The following is a 21561-nucleotide window of genomic DNA, read 5'->3' as shown; positions in this document are numbered from 1 at the left end:
AATGTTCATCTGTTAAATATGTTTTCTTTGAAAATAAGGAGTTCTCAAGGTTGCTACATCCCACATAAATAAACCCTGAACAGTTCAATGCAGTCTAAAAGGAGCTCTGGTTGGTAGATGAGAGGAGGGGAGAGATGAAGAGGGAAAGTGAGGAAAGCCAGGTAACACCTGTGGCACTTGAAACAAGCTCTTTGCACAGGGATTGTGCCAGAACCTCGATGTGAGTACAGCACAAAAAAACTGTTTGTGTGATCATATCAAACAATGGATGAGCCTGGACTAGGTCCTGCTTACAATCAGCAATACACTGGGCAGGGTGGGGGGGTAAAACCAAGCTTTGCACTTATGCAAAGTGGGAAATCTTATAAAGCATCTCCCACAGCCCTGGGTGTCTGCACAGAGTGCACTTATACACTAATGATCCTGGGACCTAATCACACTGGACCTGAACAAGGAGCAGACAACATTTCTAGTGCAAATCAAGACAAGAGAACAACAGAAGCAGCAGGAAAAGAGTGTTGGGGGTGAAGAGAAGTCCATTCCTGTTAAATCGTGGAAAAGGCAGCTTTGTTTCCATAACGAGCCAGAGAACATCTATGTCTATTAATAGATGGCTGACTTTCATTGAGGGAAAACCACAATGTACCCTTTTAAAGGAATTCAGACTTAATCTTCTCCCTGCAATGAATTATTTCCTTTGCATTTGTGTCACTGTTGTGCATCTCACTGTTGAAAATCTCAATGCTAACAAGGCAGGCTCGCTCAATGACCAATCTAAGGGAGCACACTCAGCCTCTGTCAAGCCACTAAAGGCCCTGGGGGAAACCACGAAGTTATTGTTTCTTTTGAGAAGCCCCACTGAAAATATCCACTAAAGCTTCCACTTGAAAGCTTCCTCTTAAAATCCCTGCAAAGGATTACTTTAAGGTTAAGATAAAATATTATGGTAAATAAATCAGTGTAAGATATTAAAACATGATTAGGTCAGAAATTAAAAAAAAAAAATAGTCAATTAAGAATGAACAAGGGTTACGACTCGGCGCTTTCTTTTGCAAAATCTTAGATTTTATTGTGTCTCAGATCTTCTGCAAACTCAAATGGACGTGTGTCTTAAAAAATAAATTCCCTTCTAGGATTGGAGAAAATGGTGTCTCTCTTCACTGCTCACCCGTGGCATTATGCAGACCCAGGGCATATCTTGTTCTATCTTATTGTTGCTTGTTCATTCCCCGTTAAGGAAGCTCTGAATTGAAAATGTCATATGCCTCAAGACACAAATATTGCCATAACAGATACTGCAGAGATTTATTTATGTTCACATAAAATATGCCTATCTTATTTTAACCTGAACTCACAGAATTAAAAAACTGTTCCAGTGTGACATATAAAAGTATTAATTTCCTTAGAGTGAAGAAACTGAACAGGCTGAAATTTGCTCAGTTTCTTTTCTATATGAATCCCTTCAAAGGCCATTAAATGCTGAAGCTTGGATTATTCTCCTTCTCTGCCCCATCTGATTTCATAAATCCAGTAAATCCATCAATAAACTGGATGTAATATAACAGTGGCCTTTGCGTCCAGGAGGGACAGGAGCTGGCCCAAGGGCAGGGCTCAGGCACCCACCGTGCGTGGGTCAGGGTTGTGTCAGTTTATGCGGAAAGAACTAAGTCTGGGCTTTGCTTCTCATCCCTTCTCTCACCTCCTGACAGAAGCTGGGCAGGATTTCTGACTGGGGCAGTCCTGTTCCCTTTCCCACTGTTCTGAAATGTACCAGACTTTAGGATGTTCACAAGGATGAAACAAAGGATGCTGATAATAGTAATGCTTTCCCAGGGAGAGAAATAATTTCTAAGGACAGAACTGCCTTTTACCCCCTGTCTACCATCAGGATGTATTCTCCTGGTCCCCCAGTGCTGATCCTGCTGGGCTGGATAGTGGCACCTCGAGCTGGAGAGGGGGTTACTGATGGCACCTGTAATGGTTTGACCCATGGTTTCCTCAGTAACTATTGTATCTAAGGAAGTTACAAGTATTCCATGTGTCTTCCACGTAGCAGGGGAGGAGTGGTTTTTGGTTTGGTTCATCCAATAGCATTAGATGACACGTGTGGAATACTTTTAACTTCCTTAGATTAAATAGTTACTGAGGAAGCCATGTGTCAAACCATTACAGCACCCAACCATGAAAAATCTTGTAGGCAGTTTCAGGGTACTGCCACTCATTGCCACAGCATTTTGGTGATGCATTGGGACAGTTTGTCTTTCAGTGTCCCATTCTGTAGAGGGATTTAACAGTGGGTGGTATTTATCACTACATGTAAAAGATTATCTGTCATCTCAGCAATTCCTTGCCCTAAGGCCTCAGCTCTGTATTTTTGATGATAATTGGTTAGAAGGAGAGAAGGTCAGTGGGGTACAGGCTTATTTGTAGAGATGGTGCCTTCACTACAGGCTGAGCTTCCTCTGCAAATGGCAGTCCTTTTGTACCGTGCCCTCTTCAGCAGGTAAGGGTGTGATACTCCAATGGCATGGTTTCTTAAAGCATTATCAAAAATAACAAATAGGTGAGAAGCATCACACTGTTCCTCTTTCTGTTTTCTTCCAACTTCCTGTAAATATCTTTATTTTTCTGTTATTTGGAATAATGTGCCTTGTTTTTCCTCTAGTGGAATTGGCATAGCTCAAGATATTTGAACTGTCAGTTGCTTTAAGAGAACGTACTAAGATATAAGAAACCTTTATCCAAAAGGATTATAATTGCTTCTTCTTCAGACTTGCAGAATACTCTTCTTAAGAGGCAACAATATGGTTATTTTTCCAAAGAAATTTAAGGATCCATTCTAAATCTTAATATGTCCTTTTAATTGCATTTTCATGGGTCAGGAACTGCTGCATCAGAAACACTAATGTCTGGCACCAGAGTGAAGCTGGAACGTGGATCAAATCTGAAGTATTTGAGCTGAGATCATTTGCTGATATAGAATGTCAGTTATACTGGTTTTCAATGTAAGAGTTTACTGAAATTGATGATGGTACCCACTATGGCCTAACTTTTCTCTCTGTGTATTTTAGCTCTTTGTATTGGTTTCTAACATGTTTAGCAACTTCTTGGCCTGGTTCACCATGGGCAGCTTTGTGCTTGGCCTCTGCTTAAAGCTGTGTCTCCTTATGTGTGTTCCCATAAATATGAGGTGACTTTTCGTGGATACTGTTCTGGGGCAGTCCCACAGTTCTCAGCTGTGGGTTGGGAGTAAGATGGGGTTGATGGCACACTCTGGATTCATCATCTTCCTGGAAACATCAAAACAATCAAAGCTACTTAGTCTTTTTTTTTCCCCCCCATCAAATCCCTGTCGAGGGCACATTCATGAAAGCATATAAGCTATTTCTATTATTATTATTGCTATATGAGTCTTTTTAGTATTTGGCAGTGACTCAAAATATGCCATCCACCCACCTTCCCCAGATGGGTGAAAAATATAATTTAGAGCAACTGAATATAAACCAGCTGGTGAATTACAGCAGAAGCATTGCTGAAGTATAATGTTAAACAATGTAGTCTGTGTGAATTATTTTATACTGAACTTCCCATAAATATTAATCTATCATAAGAAATAGTGATGCAAAGTGAATGTATTTTCTTGATAGGGGATTTTTCTTGTCAAATGCTTGAAGTAAACAGTCCATGAAGGTTAGGTATTTCTGAAAGACATTCACTTATGTTCTCCTTCTTGGTGTGTTCTTCTGGTTTGTTCATCTATGTTCTCTCCCTAATTTCATCAGCTGTTCTCATAAGGTCCAGGCTGGGATCTGAGTCCTCACTGGTTTGTGACTGGTTAGTCATCTGTTGCTGGATGACATTGGTGACTGTAAAATGTTGCCCATCTATTGTGATAATTCCACAGCCACTTTGTTTGGGTTTAGCAGGGATGAGAGTAGAAAACAAGGCCTGTCATGTCATGAAAAGCCTTCCAAAACCAGTGCCATGGGTACCATTCAAGTCATCACCCTTCCCTTGACAAGGGAATTCACTGCCCCTTGAAAGCTGTTGGGGGTGAGAAGGTTTTCATAATTTTCCTGAATTCTATAAAAGGGATGAAAGGATCAAGGCTGGAAGTCTTCGCTGCTGTTTTCAGACAAACTAGTTTGTTGCTTAATTTTGGTTGGGTTTTTTGGTTTTGTGTTTTTTTTTTTTTGTTTGGTTTTTTTTTTTTGTTTTGTTTTCGGCTTTTTTTTTTGTTGTTGGTTTCTTGGGTTTTTTTTTATAATATACCCTATACTGTCGTCCTTGGTTTTATACAACAAATTATTTCCAACAAAAGTAATGCAAGGACATATTAAACTACTCGTTGCATAGGTGATATTGTTACACAAAGAAAATCAAGTCAATAAACAAATTCATTTTTCATTAAAGGGATCAATACATGGTTTCAGAGTGAGGAAAGGAGCTTTTTGGGGTACAAACTTGAGAATTTTTTTTCCTGTTGCAACTCTGATGATTTTCTTAAGAAAATGCTCTTCATAAATATGTATCATTTGGGTGACTGGATGTTATACATATATTCTCTGTGTGCCAGCTGTGTAATTATTAAGACAGCCTTGCATGATTTTGGTTTAGGTTGTGAGCTGTATTTCCCTTGAGATGGGGGAACTGAGTGCGTGGGGGTAGTGACTCATTTTGCCCAGTCAGATGGAGATTAGGGCTTTCACAGTATTTACATCACAGCAAGATGCTTGTGTCAGATTGTACACTTTAATACTGCATGGAGCATTAAAGATTAAAATGAGAAATGGACCGAGCATGACACAGTAGCTGGAAGTGATGTAGTAGATAACTAGCCCTGTTCTCATTGATTTGGCTGCAGTAGGTGACAATGGTGTGTTGATTTTACCTTTGCAGTGGATCACAAATGATCCAGTTACCCTGTAGAAGCAGCAGCAGCCTACACAAAAGCTGTGTCTATATAATGAAGTATCTCTAAAAAAGCCAGTTAAAAAAATATCTCTTCCAAGGATCCCAGGAGGGAGCATGTTATCAGTAACTCTTTGTTCACCGTTGTGTACTGCACTCACAAGCTGGAGAGGGAGATTTGGCTTTTTATGAATGGTAAATAGGGAGGGACAAAATGTCATCAGATCGTGATGTCAGCCCAATGAATGAAATACTTCCTTAATGTATTGCTCCAAGCCCAAGAAAAGGGACACCATCTCAGTTTGGCTTCCTAGAATAAATCGCCTTTTGCTGACGAAGACATCTTTCCCACGTGTCATGAATAATCCATGTAAATTGGGACTTAAATAACCAGGAGTCAAGAAACTCGTGGCACAGTGCACGTTTGTTGCCTTGCACGTCCTCCCGGGGCTGCCAGTGGAACACCCCTCTGCAGGCACCGCTAATGGGCTCCGGGAGTTGAAGCGCTGCTGCTGATCCCTGCTGTTCTCCATCCATCCCAATGTTCTGCTTTTGTCTGCAGAATTCTTTGTTGAAGCTCCAAGCCCTGGAAAGCGATCTGTGCTCCGCGTTCCTGCCCAGCCAGGAGGACGCTCCGCAGCTGCCGCCACCCAGGGACGCGGCCCCTCCATCGGCGCAGGCGGATGGGGCCGGCGGCGGAGGTAAGAGCTCCTCTCATGGTGTGCTCTCATTTGCAATTATAAAACAGCCTTGTGACTTGCAGTTTAAAATCAGGTTTGCAGCCCCCTGGGAAACTGCAGAGCTAATGCAAAGCACCATTTCCTGACGCAAATGCTGTGTAATGTGAAAAGGGGTGATACCTGTTAAAAGCACAGAAATTAATGGCTGTCACCCTCTGGGTTTCTGAGAGGGAGTCTGGATTTTCAGATGGATGTTAAGAATCCTGATTATTTTATTTTCAGTTTTAACCTGTTATTTTTTTCCAAGTAAATTTACTCTCTTTACTTCCTATGTCTGTATTGTGTGAGATCACCTGCCATATCATGTAATTCTATTTTTGTCATTCTTTTTGTCAGAGCAATATCACTTCATTTCTCCTATTATTGATTTTAATTTAATGCATCAACAGAGAGATAGCGAAGGTGAGTTTTACAGCATGTGGATTTTAATAATTTATGAACCCTTACTATCACCCATACAGGCAAACTGTGGTGTGTTACCTTTCCCTCTTGCCTCAATATGGAAATAAATAGCCCTAAGACTCAGCACTACTTTTGTCAATTCATAGCTTGTAGTCCCAGGGCTTGGCAGAGTCGTGATGCTCAGTAGAAGAGGAGTCACTGTTCGTGAAAAATAGGTCAAAGGAGTATGACTAATACATCTCACAGAGAAGTGACATGAATACACAAATACCTAAATCGTGCACCATGCATGGTTCAAATTAAGGCAGGTAGGTCAGTAAATCCCTTTGCAACTGATGTTTCATATCAGAATAAATCTAGGTTTAGAAGAACTTATTTCAGGAGCTGCTTGCTCAGAATATTCAGCAAAAAGTAACATTATTTACCTAGAAATTCTAAAGCTTGATGTTTGCATTGCAAAATTAAAGAAAAAGTTATGTAGAAGTAAAATTATTATGAAGGAATGTAAAATTCCTAAATGTCCTAAGTTCTAGCTAAAAATAGTGAATGCTTTAGCCTAGCTAGGCAAACACCTTAATAGCTCTTGGATACAGGTAGGGACTTGGACTGGTGATAACCTTGTGAGGCAGAGACAGGTCTCATAAGTGCTCTGCATAGGCAGAGACACTTCACAGTTCATTCAAAATCTGCACTGGCTCTTTTCCTTTCTGACAGGGTGGGGTTTTCCTCCTTTTCAATGGTTTACTGCATTATTTTGTTCTGGTAGTCTCATAGTTCCTTGCTAGATGGTTCATAATTGTTTTCTTTACTTATTTTTTTGCTGTTTTGATTAGATTTTCTTTTTATTCATGCTGTTAGTGACCCCTGCTTCCAATACCCTCTCTGCTCCTACTTTCCCATCTGCAGCTACTCGGGGAAATATTGCATGATGTAGCATTTCTCTTGCACAGTTCAGAGCATGCTCTGTCACTCCAGCACCTCAAACTTGTGCTTTAGTTAAAGCTTCCCTGTTTAATGAGTTTTAACGTGCACTCATTCCTGCTAACATCTGCTTTGTGGTTGTGCTATTTTTAGTAACTTGCCATTTTGCATTGACAGAACTGGTCCTAATTCTGTCTCTTAAATTACTACTGAGATCTTCTGATTCACTGAGTTAAGGTACAGTTGTCACATGGGACTATTGGCTTCTTCAGCTGAAACGTGGATGGAAATCCAGAGATTTGTATCAGGCTAGGAAGAGAGTTTTTGGAGGATGTGCCATATATGTTCCATCTCTATTAGCCTTTCCTCAGTAAGTCAGGCAAAATAAACAGCATCCTTTCATTGGCATTCCAGTCAACAAAAAATGGCAAAGTGTACATTATATGTATGGTGAATGAAGGTAGAACAGGTTGGCAAAATGATGGAGTATTTCAGGATGCAAATTGTAAGGGGATGAACAATAACTTGTCTCTGAGCAGTCATCAATTTCCAGTTTACTTCTGAATATGTAAAAACAGAATTAGAGTTGCCAAAGTGAGACCATAAAGAATTGCTAGGGGTTACTAAGTTAATTTTTAAAGGGGAAAAGAAAGAAAAGAGAGGTATAATCTCCATAGCTTTTGGATATGAGTATACATCAAATAACTTGTGACTTGAGCAGTGAGCAGCTGAACCTAACTACAAGAAGTTCTAAATGGGTGTGAAATTAAAAATCCTGGTAGTGGCTTGCACAGCTGTAATGTGTTGAGGGCTGAACACATTGCAACTGGATATTATTTTTTCTGTAAGAGATTTCAGTGTTTTGCTTAGAGAATATCAATGGCATAAATGTAGGCTTGTACCACAGGACTTGTCATATAAAGTCCATCTTATGAACATGTTGCATCAGATAATGAAAGTGACTTTAAGTCCAGTCCAGCAGATGAGATGGAATAGATGCCAATGGGCAACTTACTGGCTTTGGTAGAGGTGCCTTTAATTTTGGCAAAAGCAGAGGATAAAATTAGACCAGGCACATGAATACAAGTAGGAGTTTGCTCAGTTCGTGGGCTACTCTCAGGATAATGCTGAGAGTCTTGCTTAGGATCTAGGCAGAACTGGAATCAGGATGATGATGATCTTAAGCTTCAGTTAAAGGTGGGGTTGGTTAGAACTTGTCATCACCCTGAGATGTTCCACTATTATAGTATATTAGGCCACATAAATGAATCAGTTTGAATTGTTTGCTGACCACTTTGAACAAAGGGAGTAAGTTAATGCACCTGTAGTAGAGTTGGAACTAAAGTCTTTCTTGGGCCATACCAAAGTTGCACCAGTGTGCAAGGCTTAGCAAAGCAATGCTGTCAGAAGGCCCTGGTGCCAAGGAAATGGAAGTGCTCTGGCCTTTGGGAAAAATTCCCAGTTTCATCTGGCATGCACGTTGTCTCCCTTTCTGAATAAAAAGCTTCCAAGTGTTTGGTTTCACACTGGAGCTGCACCAGCCACTACTTGTCTTTGCATTTATCTTCAAGGATTTTTTAGTCTTGAAAATGTGTTTTTCTTCCATTTCAGAGATTGGGTTGGGCCAAGGAAAATTGCCTGGTTGTAAATGTGAAAAGGAACAAATGTCTGTGACTCTATGGCCCATCAGCAGTACAGTCTCCTGCAAGAGAGGTAGTTCTAGACCCACAGGAAATCAGAGTTCAAATCTTGGAAAGTTGTTTCCTGCACGTGTCATGCACAGACTGGCTGATCTTTTTATCACATCATTTTCCTTTCACAGTGAGGAGATTGCTACTTAATATCACTAGAAAAGAATTTATTCCTTGTAATAACAGAGCATGAGAAAGTGTGAAACTCTTCTTAGTTAACCTACTTCACAGTGATTACATGTCTCTTGAAGTTCAAAGATGGTGAAATTAAAGAGAGGAAGCCAGGTCTTCTCGGTGACAATATCGTTCTTCAGAATAAAAACACCCAGCAACAACAGACCAAAACTCAACCACAACTATTAATTTTTTAAAATATTACAGGGTAAGGAGAGAGTACTTTCCAAAAAGATTTAACACTTTTGTTGCAGAACAGCAATTATTGCAGCCATTAGCACTGTGTTGTCGGTGGTTTCCCATGGCTGGTACAGTGCTCTACCCTTTCTTCTCCCAGTTGCCTTTCTGGATGTCTCTCTGAAAGGATTTGAATCTCACACATGATTTAGGAGATTTGGGTGTTGCTCTGGTATCTTGGAGAGTTGAATTTGACCTACGGAGTATGAAGGACTTAGAGGAAAGAAGCAAGGTTAGAATTAATCATCAGCTACATTGTCTCATCATGTAAATGCTCAACATAATTTTAATTAATGGTGGAGTCAAGAGTAGATGAACTTACAGATGCAAAAGTCACATTTAACTTTTGCATGACAGACTAAACTGTGATTATAGAATAGTATTTTTTCTTGTCTGTAGAGCAAAAAGAGCTGGGTAGTGCCCAATAAAATGATATTTTAGGCCATTGTAACTACTGTTTTTTTTTAATCAATAGTTGTTTTCTCATGAAAGATGCTGCTCAGGGCTGTCTTTCCCCTGTTGTCCCAGTGCAGCGATAGGGATTTGCAGCTTCAGTATCTGTTGGGCAGAGGGCAAATAAAGTGTACTGCAAAGGTTCCATTAACATCCTGACAGAAATACCACTCAGCATGGGAATGTCAAGTCCCATGAGCAAAGGGGAAAATCAAAAGAAAGTGAAGGTGAAAGAACTTACCTAAAGCTGCCAGTTCTTCTGTGAGTAAATCCATGTACAGTTGTTTTTCTGTGCAGGTTTAGACTTTCATTGAACAAAAAGATTCTGTGAAATATATTAGAATGCAAGCCATATGACAGATACAACACTGATTAGAAATAACATGCATGTTGCCTGGAAATGCAAAATAATAGATATGAATTAAAAGGCTGTATATATAAATGGGTTTAGAAAAAATAATATGCTGGTGAAAAATGTAACGTACTGTGGAAACTGCTGTAGGGCAACCTGAGACAGAGCACAATCTTTGCCAAGCAAAGCAGAGAGAATTTTTTGGGCAAGGACTTTAATAAGAGAGTGGAGTGTTTCCCTGAAAAGGATAATCTGCTCTAAATTGTAATAATCTGATAGCAAAAGTATGGATTAGGCTACAACAAACTCATCCATTTCAACTACTGAGGGTGAGGAACAAGAATCAATCCTTCTTCCCTTTAATGTACTCAGCAAAGGGAAGATGAATTCTGGATATTCCCTGGAGAGGAATGTGCCCATTATTTTTCATGTTACACATAAACAGAACCCATGTGATGTAGTTCATCAATTCCTACTTTTTCTAGCTTGATCATTGCTATAAAACTAATTTCACCTTTTGAGGCACCTGAGGTGAGGTTTCCATGTATAGTCCAACACAGTATCCTGAGCCTGATTCCTTCAGGCAGTCACTGCCCACTCCCTCGAGTAACTAACTGGAATGTTACTGGTGGTGGTTGTTATTTTCATATCTTGTGTTCTTTAGACCCATGGATGTTACTTCAACCGTTAACAAAATTCTGCAGGTTATTGCAAGCAGCCCTGAAAGTTCTTAGCATCAGGATATATTTTATTTTTGATCTTCCTTTCCTTTCACCAAGGGACTAAAAGATAAATCACAAAATTAAGCTTATTTTGTGCACTCATTGTCTTCTTTGGGAATGTGGCTATCAAAAGCAAACACATCTATGAAAATATAAGTAATCTAACTGCTCTGGGAAACTCTCCATCTTTATATTATACTTCATTATTTATAAACACACCCATCCAGCTTCTCCTGTGGAATTCAAAAATTATTTATGTTAAACCAGTAACTGTACTTGTATTTTCTCATCCCCAGTCCTGTGTTCATCCTGCATGTGATAATTTGCTGAGCTGTTTGCTGTTTACTTTGAATACTTCTGTAGTAAGGACACACTTGTATTCACCCTTGGTAGCTCCATACCTCGTGAGTGGCCCTCGGTCCACACTGATTTGTACTTTCTTTCCAGAGCCTGTGCCAGCCCACAGAGACTGGCAGAGTGACATGGAAAGCAGCCCCCAGGAACATCACTCCCTGGGGACCAGTCGGCTGCTGTATCACATTACAGATGGGGACAATCCTCTCTTGTCACCACGCTGCTCTATCTTTAGCCAAAGCCAGAGATTTAATCTAGACACAGAGTCTGCCCCTTCTCCACCAAGTGCTCAGCCTTTCATGGTGTAAGATAATGTTTTAATTCTTATGTATTTTAAAAACTTTTCCTGTAATCCACAACCTTTGACTCTTCAGGGGTTTTTGTTTTTTAGTCACTGTTATGTCATAAACAGTAAATTTTCATATTGTGGTGTATTTTAACATGGGTAATTTGCAATACCATAAATAGGAACTAGTGTTTCCTCAGTCATAGCAGAGTACAATATTGTTTCAAGTCTTTGTTAATTATACTTAGCAAGGACAGTTTTAAATGTTAGTAATTAGTGTGACAAGATAGAGAGGACTATCATGGTACAGTACCAAAAATTTCAGCTGTAACTGAACTATAACTTGAGTAATTTGCTAGATGTGACAAAGAAATCAAGCTTGCTTTATACAGAACTTCGTCTGCATATGGATAATAATCAGGTCTATTGATTTGCAACTGTAAAGAATCAGAAGCTGAACTGCCTTCAAAATGATAATGTTTATTCCCAGTAATGAAAAGCTCTCTGAGCTTAGTTTTATAAATCATGCCATTACTGTCTCCTTTGATAGGTGGAAAATTTGTGAATTAAGATGTGGGTGTTAAATGTAAATACTAAATCAGATTTTGACCTACTAGATAAATTTTTTGAAAAATATTTTGAAACCCCGCAATTAATTAAAAAAAAAAAAAGAATGAAAGACAGATGTTGAACCCATTAGTAGACCCTAGAGGTACTTTCAAGGAAAAGCAATTATTTTATGCTTACTTTGTAAAACTAAGCTGCCTTTATCTTGTGAAAGAACGTAGCTGTGAATTCTGAAGTGCTAAGACAGGGTTAAGGTGTACCTGAAAAAAGGTCCATTATAGCCAGTTCTTAGATCCAACTATGCTTTTGGCTTTTGCAGACCAAGAAGTTCTTCCAGATGTAACTGTGAAGACTGCAAAGAGCCACAGACAGTAACACAACTTACCAAGCACCTGCAGAGCCTCAAGAGAAAAATTAGGAAGTATGAAGAAAAGTTTGAGCAAGAAAAAAAATACCTGGTAAGATAATAATTGAAAAGGCAAATATTACAAGAGGGAGGCAAGAATCCCAATGTATTTAAATTTATGCAAAACAATATGAAAAAGGGTATTTTTAGTAAAATGAAATGGGAAAAACTTCCATGAGGGAATATCTTTTTAGCATCTTCCGCTGTAAGAGGTAGTTTTGAGACTCTAATTTACATTTTCTTTGGCTTACCTTTGTTGCAAAATATCCATCTTTGAGAAGTGTGAATCAGTGAAACAAAGCTGACAGGCTTATGAACCAAAATGATGCAAAAGATAAAAAAAAAAAAGATGAAAAGCTACTTCATCACTTTGTAGAAGTAATTTGCTTGGGAACTGTTGCTGTGCTGTGCAGACTCCTCCATTCAGGCAGACTCCTGTAAACCTCCAAAGCATCGGGCTCAACAGAGGCTGCTGGCAGAAATTAGAGAAATAAAATCTGTGGGGGATTGTTTGAGGTCAGTGGGGCGCTCTGTGCCCTGGATGAAGGATTGCTCATATCCAGCTAGTTTGTGTCATGTGAATAGGGTAGTATCAACATATCAAAGCACCCCTGATGCTAAGGATGTGTACAATATGAAATAGGGGAGCTTGTGATATTTTCTAACTATATTAAAATTAGGAAAATCATATATTACCCTGTAATCCCATTGAGGACTGAAACCTTAAACTTGTGAATTATATGGCCCAATGGTCATTGCATGCTCCTAGGAGCAAAATTTCATACATAAACCTCACACTGTGACCAGGAAAGAAATTATTTCAGAAGCTTAATTTTGCAAAAGTGTTTTGCCATTTTAAATATAGAATCATAGAATCAGTTGGGTGGGAAGAGACCTCTGAGATCATAAAGTCCAGCCCTTGATCCAAATCACTGTGATTACTAGATCATGGCACTAAGTGCCACGTCCAGTCTCATCTTAAAATATCTGAGTTTTGAAGACCCAGTGTAAATTGATTTAAATTTGGAGGTAATTTCTAAGTGCAAAGAAATAACTGACTTACAAAGCTTTAGTTGTTAGTTACTTTTGAAGTCACTCTTGCAGAGGATTTTTCATTTGATTATTTAAGCAGCTCAGTTAAAAATTTTAAAGTGCTGTTTCACAAGAGAATCCCTGTCTTAAAGCAAGGGTTTATCCCTGCCCAGGGACAGAGAGCTGCAGTTACTGTCCTGGAAATCACTTAGGAACCTGACTAAAACTAGGTATTTGATTAATCATTTTCAAGTCAGTGAGATTATTTACCTGATTAGTCAGAGACTTAAATGTTCTTGAGTTTTTTGAATGATCAGAGACCAAATGCTCAGGCCCATTTAGCACTGTGTGCCACAATGGGGAGAGAGAAATCATGGCAAACTAATGTCAGGATCAGGCCAAATGCTCTGCGTGGCACCACGACACCGTACAGTGGGAACTAAGGGCATTTTGCAGCACACAGGGTTTGTTCTGTTTGATCATTTAACTCTTAATTCCTTCTGTTTCTTTACATTCTTTACATTTTTATTTGCATTCAGCCTTCCCATGGTGACAAGACTTCCAATCCTGAAGTTCTGAAATGGATGAATGCTTTGGCCAAAGGTCGTAAGCAGCTCAAAGGTACATAATAGCACATCATTTCCCTTTACTGTTGAAGCTTTGGAAGTAGGAGTGTACCTGGAATCCTTGAGTCAGTTTTCTAACCTCACTGCTCTGCTTATTTTTCACAGTGAATGGCAATAAGCCTCCCAAAGGCAACACAGATATTAGGAGATATGACTTGCCTTGATTCCTGAAAGCAGGGATTAAAGAAAGCCAGTTCCACCTTCATGACAAGGCTGGAAAGGGGAAGGGGAAAACGACACCATTTCTCCCTTGTCACTATAAACATTCATGCAAAAGGCAATCCTATTCTGAGTATTTTTATGAGTATCTGAAATACAGAAGTTGAAAGTTTCCTTGTAATAGCAGAAATGTAGGTGAAAATGTTTCTTCAGGACTGAGGATACACATCTCTAAAGATTTAATTTATTTTGGTAATAAAACCAGATCTTTCCTTGATATTAGATTTGGTCTTGATGTTCAGGTTTTGCCCTTGACTGTCTCCATTAACATCTGGGGGTGTATCACATGCTTTTCCTCAGGGAGAATGTAGCCAAGAGAGATTGATTTTTTGCCTTAAGGCTATTAATAATTTATCTAAATATTTTTTCCCCTGTTGTAAATAGATTCTCACTGCTAAATAAATCGTAGTATTATCTTTCCTCTCTGTTCTGGATATAGTTAATAATGTAGATATAGAGGCTGTGATTGTGGTAAAGAACTAGAAATCCATCTTTCAGTAAACTTCTTCTGGAAAGTTCTCCCTTGAGTACTATTCTGTATGATTTCATTATTATTAGTAGTATTATTGTTGTTACTTTTCCTTGAACTTTGTGTTACAAGTCCAGGAAAGCCAAATGAGAAGAAATGGCCAATCTATGTAGTTAACTTTCTGAAGATTATCTTTCTGACTCAACCAGTGCTTCTCCTGGCCAGGGGGTCCAGTTTTTATAGATCAGCTTAATCTTCCCACCTAAAATGCCTTGATCCTGTGACAACCCTTGATTTTATTATCCTGAATAACAGCACTGCTTTTTAGTGAAGCAAGATTCACGAGCTTCACATGACAAGTACAACTGAAATGGAAAACTCTCAAGTGCTTGTAGGTCCTTCTTTAAGTTCATAAGGCTTGTCCATCCTTTCTAGCTCTATGGGTTTACTAAAAGTTGTGGGTTTCCCTGCAAAGCTGGTCTATATCCTCAGACTGTCACAGCTAAAACATTCTGTCACTGGTTCTGCATGGATTTCAACAAATTTAACACATCTGGAGCCATCAATCTTCTGCCTTGCCCAAGGTGCTTCACAAGCCAGGAACAAAGTCTGGTTTGACGGGAGCTAATTCAAATAGTAATTCAATTTTCCTGTTGCTCTGTGCAGGTCCCTGGAGCTCCAGGGTCTTTGGCTTGCTGTCAAGCTAATACACTTGCATACTTTATCACATCCAGGCAGGTTGATGACTGGAAAGCTTGAACACACTGTAACCTGTCTGTCTGCTGCATTGTTCGGGTGCTCTTCTGCCAAGGGAAGTAATTTAAGGGAGTGGCTGTTTCTCCCTGTGAGGACCACTCCCACTGAAATTCAGCACTAATTCATACCCAGGCCCCACTCCTGAACCCAGTGCCCCTTCAGTCCTCACCTTTTGTATCAAAGATGGGCTTGGGGAAAAAAGAGGATTACATACATGCTGCAAATGTCATTGTCATGGACACATAGCAATGTGTTCTGGACCACTGGATTTCCTTTTAAGCAGATGAAAGGTTTGCATGTTAAATTGAAGCAGAATTACTTTCCTGTATATCTGTGGTATTATAATAACTGTATGCGAGACATAGGAAAGTTTTGCTTTGTTTTGTTTGGTTTTTTCTAATAGTGTCAGAGGAAACTGCTTTGCAAATATTTCTAATCTACTTACTTGCCATGTAATTTGCCTTTCAGAGCTGAAACTCAGAATGTCAGAAGAGCAAAACTCCTCCACAGCAGCCCAAAGAAAGGATCATTGTGAAAGCACTGGGACCTCTAAAGAGGTTGGCACACAGGAGGCCACGAGCATGGAACCAGCTCCCTCAGTGGAGGAAACCATGGACAGTGTTCTGAGACGGCTAAAGGATAAAAGACAACACTTTAACCTTCCTGAGACTATTAAGGTATTTAACAAGCTTGGCTGTTTCCTTCAGAACTGTATCACCCAAGGGAGGTACTGGTGTGTGTATTGATGACTCAGGATGTGTCCCTGTGTGTGCATCCTCTGTCAGCTGGCACCACAGTCCATCTTCGCTCTAGTGCTGTTTTCTGCAGTGACTTCTCTGGGAAATGTTGCTCACACAAAGAGGTGCAGAAGGCTTGTTCAAGTAGACCTGAGCATGTTTTGCTCTGAGCAGCCTGAGTAGAACTGTTTGCCAGGCACCGCTGGAACCTGCCCACTTGTGGCTGTGTGTGCAGGCAGAGCATATCCTGGTGTGCTGAAGGTGGTGACAGCAAATGCAATCCTCTCTTGAGCTCATAGAAACTGTGTGACTAAAAGCCTTCCTGAAGTCCTTTTGATGATAAAGGTCCCCTATCACCTGAGAAATGCTGAAAGGCTCTGCCCTGCTGATGCACTGAGGTCCTGTGGGGAGCACAACCATCCAGACTGCTCTGCCTTCTGATCTTGTACCTTCACTTGTGCTGGTACTGTCTCTGCTCTTCCATGTCCCCACTTATTCTTCTAAATGTAGGAGCAATATTCCATGAGATGTGATTACTTGGCTGGGCAATTAATTTTTTATTTTAAACTAGTACATGTTTTAAAGTTGTGCTGCACCTTCCTGTTCCTGGCACGCTATAGGATTGTCTGAACTGATACATACCACCCATAGAAATACTTTTCTGGGGGGCTACTTTGCTGTCCTGATGTTATACAGCCAAGCAAGACAATAAATTCTGCCCTCAGAGGTAGCTAAAATCTAAATGTTGCCAGTAGCATTTAGACGCTGGCTGGTAAATAAAAAAGGGGACAAGGGGGACAGGGAGGGGTGAAGAACTAAAGGCTGAACTATGTGAGAACTAAGAAATTATTCTGGGTGGATTTCAGTAACACAGAGAACCCAGCAGATATAATTTTTAATTTTTGTTTTGTTTCTATTCTTAGTTCTTAAACAACTAGTTGCTATATAAAAACCAGAATTGTGCATAACAATGCCATTGCTTCTGAGATCTTGAGCTCTGCATACATGACTGATTTTTTAATTGTTTCTTTTTATATGCTACTTTTTAAAAAACTTGAAATGGAAAAAGTGTTTCATAACCAGAAAACAAAAGAACACAATAAAACCATTCTGTTCTGCATATAGTCCTAAAAACCCAACAGTGCAAACTGTAGAATAATATTTTCAGTTATTAAATTGTTTTTTATTATGCAAGGAGTGAGATCAGATGATAGCAAAACAGATGTCAGTGAGGAAATCCTGTCCAAAAAACTCTTATAAGAGTAAGCTGGGTGTGGGTCTCTGTCCCACTAATTTTTCTATTTATTGGACTTCTCCTGGTTTTCCAAGATAACCTCCTTAATCTGTGCAGTGGCTGTGCTCCCCTGAAATATTCTCACAGAGAATATGGTAATGTAAATTAAATGTTTGCACAAGTCAATATTGTCAAATGCTGTTTTTATTCTTGGTGAGAGAACTGTTAGCAAAGGTAGTAGTTATACCAAACTGCTGGGGAACAGAGTCTTGAGAAGGAGTAACATGAAATCAAATTGATCTATTTCAAAATGATATATTTTAGTAGCTCTCTATTGTAACATTAAAAAACATTGGATTTTGATTATGACTCATCCTGGACTTTTGGGGGAGAATGAGGTTTATAGCACTGGTGATGTGAAACGAATCAAGGATGTCTAATGGTTACAGCAAAGATCAAAGGCTTCATTTCAGATACAAACAACTTTGCTGTTACTGTAGATATTTCTTAGGTGCAACATTTTATCTTGTACATAACATTTAAATCCTGTACCAGAATCTGAGCCAGATTAATACTAAATAGCAGCTAAATGTTTCTTTTTCCAATATTTAGTTATTTTGGGCAAGGATAGTGTTTCTGTAAAAGCCTGCCAAGCTCTTCCCTGAAGTTCCACTCTGGAAAGCCTCTGAGGCTCTGCTGAAATACAAATGAGAGATTGTGTGTCCTTCAGAGAGGTGCAGAGTAAAATCCCAGTGTGTCTGAAGAGCACAAACCACAAGACCTGAATATAAAATAGCAGAATGTGGTTTCCAGAACAGAATACCCCTCCTGCAAAAGAGGCTGTAAATAAAGTTATGGAATGAGAAGGTGTAGACAAAATTGGGGTTGACCTGTGGATGACTCAGTAATCCACAAAGGGATGGGCAGCTGGTACTGTTTGCATCACTGGCTCCTTGTGCAGGGAGCTGGTGGCTTGGGTAATAGTTTGCCTTCTTTCTGCTTTGGTGTTCAGTGCTGCTTTGCAATGAGCCACCACACACCCCCAGGAGGCAGCTTTGGCCCTGGGAACCCACACTCTGTGCCTGTGTGGAAACAAAGCACTGCCTTTGAGAGGCCCCAGGCAGGCCCGGCCCCTGCTGTCCTGCTGTCTGTCCTTCTGTCCTCAGTTTGTATTTTCTGTCTGGAAAAACAACCGTAAGGGATGTTAAGAATGTAGGGAACAGACTAGTAATGAAGTCAGCTGCATACAGCACTCTATCCCATGTTATGAAAGCTAAACTATTACCTCAGCTTTGGGTGAAGTCTCCCTTTTCTTTCTTTATATGCCACAAACAACTTTTGCCTTATGTTCAGTTTGAATGTTTGCAGTCTGTCCCCCAAGGCCTTTCTCAGACTGGTTCCCTTTATGTATCTGTCATTATTGACCCACTTCAGTTCATCTTCTCCTTGGCTATGAAGCAGTGTTGTTATTTAATTAGCATTGAATTTCCCGCTGGTGTGCACAGCCTGCAGTCCTAAGATGTCTCAGACAATTCTGTAGTTTGTGATTTCACCTGCCTCCTCTGATTTTGAAATTATCATCCATTTCAAACTTAGCTGAAAATAAACCTGTCTTGAGATTGCTAACAAAATGAGGTAATGAAATAGGCTTAATTGCCAAGCCCCCTTGAGATAATTTCTTGTGTGTAAAATCAATATTAATGATCATCTCCCATTTCTTCCTAACCATTCAGCTTCTCCGGGCCTAATAGTTTCTGAAAGAATTAACCTTGTATTAATTGCAGAACTAGCAATAAATAAAAAAATTAGCTAATTTATAATACTCCTGCATTCTAGTTAGCAACTCATCTCGTAACATGACTGACAGATTTTTTTTTTTGGAGTGATTAACTCTTGCAGACCTTTTAGGCAAAATGTGATTAGCAATTCTGAATAGTGGCTGTGCACTGGTTTTGCATTTAAGAAGCAAACAAAAAAGGTTTTGCTCCTGCTGAAGTTAATAGCAAGGCACTCTGATATTACAAGAGTGTTGTTTCTTCAGGGCTTGATATATTTTTAAAAGTAGAGTCTAATTAGTAAAAATATTTCTTCAAGTTGTTGGTAAAAAATCCTTAGTCATTGACTTTCTTCAGAAAGACACCGTGTGTGTGTGTGTGTCCCCAACTCCATGGTTTTCCCATTACTTCATCTTCTCCAAACCTCTGAACACTTGGCCCTAATTCATCCAGCTCTGCCATGATCTGACAGCGTGGAAAATGCCATTAGATCCTTGGTGTTCAAGAGCAGACCTTGTTGGGAAGAAGAGGAAAGGGAGAAAGGAAATACCTGTTACATCATGTGCTCCCTGCATCAAACACCTGTACGTGTACTAATAATTTGCAATGTTCAAAACTCAACATTGTTCTGGTATCAGTGATTCCTGTTGTGATTTTTGAACAGAAATAAACTGTCAGTGTGAGATGCACTTTCTGCTGCAGCTCCCCCACAGCGGTTCTGTCCATGCACACTGTCCAGCCAGAACTTCCTGCTGACTGCTCAGCCTTTTGCCATGTCATTTTGTAGGCAGTACCTTTTTCCAGTACCCCCAGCATTTATAGAGTATTCATCACAGGATCACAGCAGCTGAATATTTAGGGATTTCATTGTGAATCTATCATTCCACTCCATAAACAGGTTGGGTTTGCATTGCTGAGCTTTCTGTTCCACACCCCTTACCAGCCAAGGCAAATCTGTTTCTCTTTTTTCATGAATAATTATAAAGTTGAGGAATGTCCTCTCTGCATTTTTGCAAGTTTCTGAGTATTTTGACTAGCATGGTGACTGTTCTCACTTGTTGCAACTAAACAGACTCAATATCTAACAGGGAATGCTCTCTATGATTTATGAACTGACCTGCCGAATGGAAATTAACATTATTTTCTTGTTTCTCTATAAGATAGATGAGAAACATATTTGTTTAGTTTTTCAGTTACGATGATTATTCATAAATGTTACCTAAAATGTTCTAAGAAAGTACTGCAATGGTGTCTGTGGGATCTCAGTGACAACACCCTCTACCCATGTGCTGCTGTGACCTTCTATGAGACACACCTCATGGGGGATACTTGTCTGGGATATTCCAGCCAAAACCCCTGGTTGTTTAGGCATTCTGTCAAATGGTATTCCCAGAAAATCTTTTCAGATGCAGACTCTGAGCACCACACGAAGATTCTCACCTTATTGTCTAAGAGCATGGTTTGTACCTTGGGAATGGTCCAGATAAGTGCTCCATAAGTAGCTTAATACACTTTCTGTCTTTCAGTTTGTGAAATTGCTTGTGTAGAATAGTAATGTTGAGAGAACTCAAGGCAATCAAGTATTAGATGTGTGATAGTTAAGAACCATAAGATTCTAGGCCTTTAGTAAACTTACATTCATGCATTTTTCTCCATAAGAGACAGCACAAGTTCAGGACCCAAAGGCTCTACTTTGGTGAGCCAAAGTGAGTACAGAGTATTTTCCACTGGTAAAGGCCAGACAGAGAGCCTGCTCCAATCAGGAGTATCTCCATAGGTCCCATCAGCTCTGCATTAGGCCTTGAGAGGGGGCCATGTCTTTTGATTCATTTAAAAATTCAGTCATGTAATTTTGGACTTTGTTCTTGCTAAGGTAATGCCAAGTCCCTGTTGACCTCAGTGCAGACAGACTCAGAATTCATTATTAATGTTTATCTGGGGAGAAGAGATTATTAAACAGATATGTACCTGTACCCTTGTCATGAAATCCTGACTCATAATCTTATAAATAACTTTTTTAAATAGGATATGACAAAAAAGCAAATGGCTTTGGAAAAAATCAATCTTCAGAAATGTCTACTATATTTTGAGAGTATTCATGGACAACCTGTAAGTATGCCATGGAAAGATAGGTACATTGAAAATTATCTGACTTCTCTAACAAATATTTTTGGATTTGTACATTAAATATATTTAGATGAATCTTACACAATTAACATAATTTTAGTTATTTCAGACTAATTTTCAGGTATAAATATTGTTGCCTGATACTGATGAATTTGGTTTATATGTTAGAAATTAAACTAAAATAGAGAATTTCTAGTGGCTCTGTGTCTCTTCATGACTTGAAAGTGCAGAATTTGATGATAAAGTTGGAAGATTACATATCCACAGCAGACCTGGCTCATGCATCCTTGGCTCTGCTACAATATATGCTTAGAATGTTTAGCAGCTGAGAAAGGTTTTATACAGGGCGACTTCCAAGACATGAACTACG

General features: G+C 39.5%; 1 protein-coding gene across 7 annotated transcripts in view; it reads left to right on the top strand.

Annotated features, from left to right (window-relative positions):
- The window catches only part of FAM13C (family with sequence similarity 13 member C), a 49967-nt gene that overhangs the window by 20827 nt on the left and 7579 nt on the right, over window positions 1-21561 (top strand). For 4 of the 7 annotated variants that reach the window (XR_011698491.1, XM_071563164.1, XM_071563162.1 and 1 more), the window contains 7 exons: window positions 5474-5612; window positions 5988-6053; window positions 11051-11261; window positions 12130-12268; window positions 13788-13869; window positions 15787-15995; window positions 21090-21173. Coding sequence is in view for 6 of the 7 variants with exons in the window: in XM_071563164.1 (XP_071419265.1) it covers window positions 5474-5612; window positions 5988-6053; window positions 11051-11261; window positions 12130-12268; window positions 13788-13869; window positions 15787-15995; window positions 21090-21173 (930 nt within the window). In the remaining variant the exon portion in view is untranslated. The remainder of the gene's footprint in view (window positions 1-5473; window positions 5613-5987; window positions 6054-11050; window positions 11262-12129; window positions 12269-13787; window positions 13870-15786; window positions 15996-21089; window positions 21174-21561) is intronic. The other 3 variants (XM_071563167.1, XM_071563165.1, XM_071563166.1) reach the window with 2 other exon arrangements.

Source organism: Pithys albifrons, chromosome 9 (genome assembly GCF_047495875.1).
Source record: "Pithys albifrons albifrons isolate INPA30051 chromosome 9, PitAlb_v1, whole genome shotgun sequence".
Lineage (NCBI taxonomy): Eukaryota > Metazoa > Chordata > Aves > Passeriformes > Thamnophilidae > Pithys > Pithys albifrons.
This window is presented reverse-complemented; position numbering and strand designations above follow the sequence as displayed.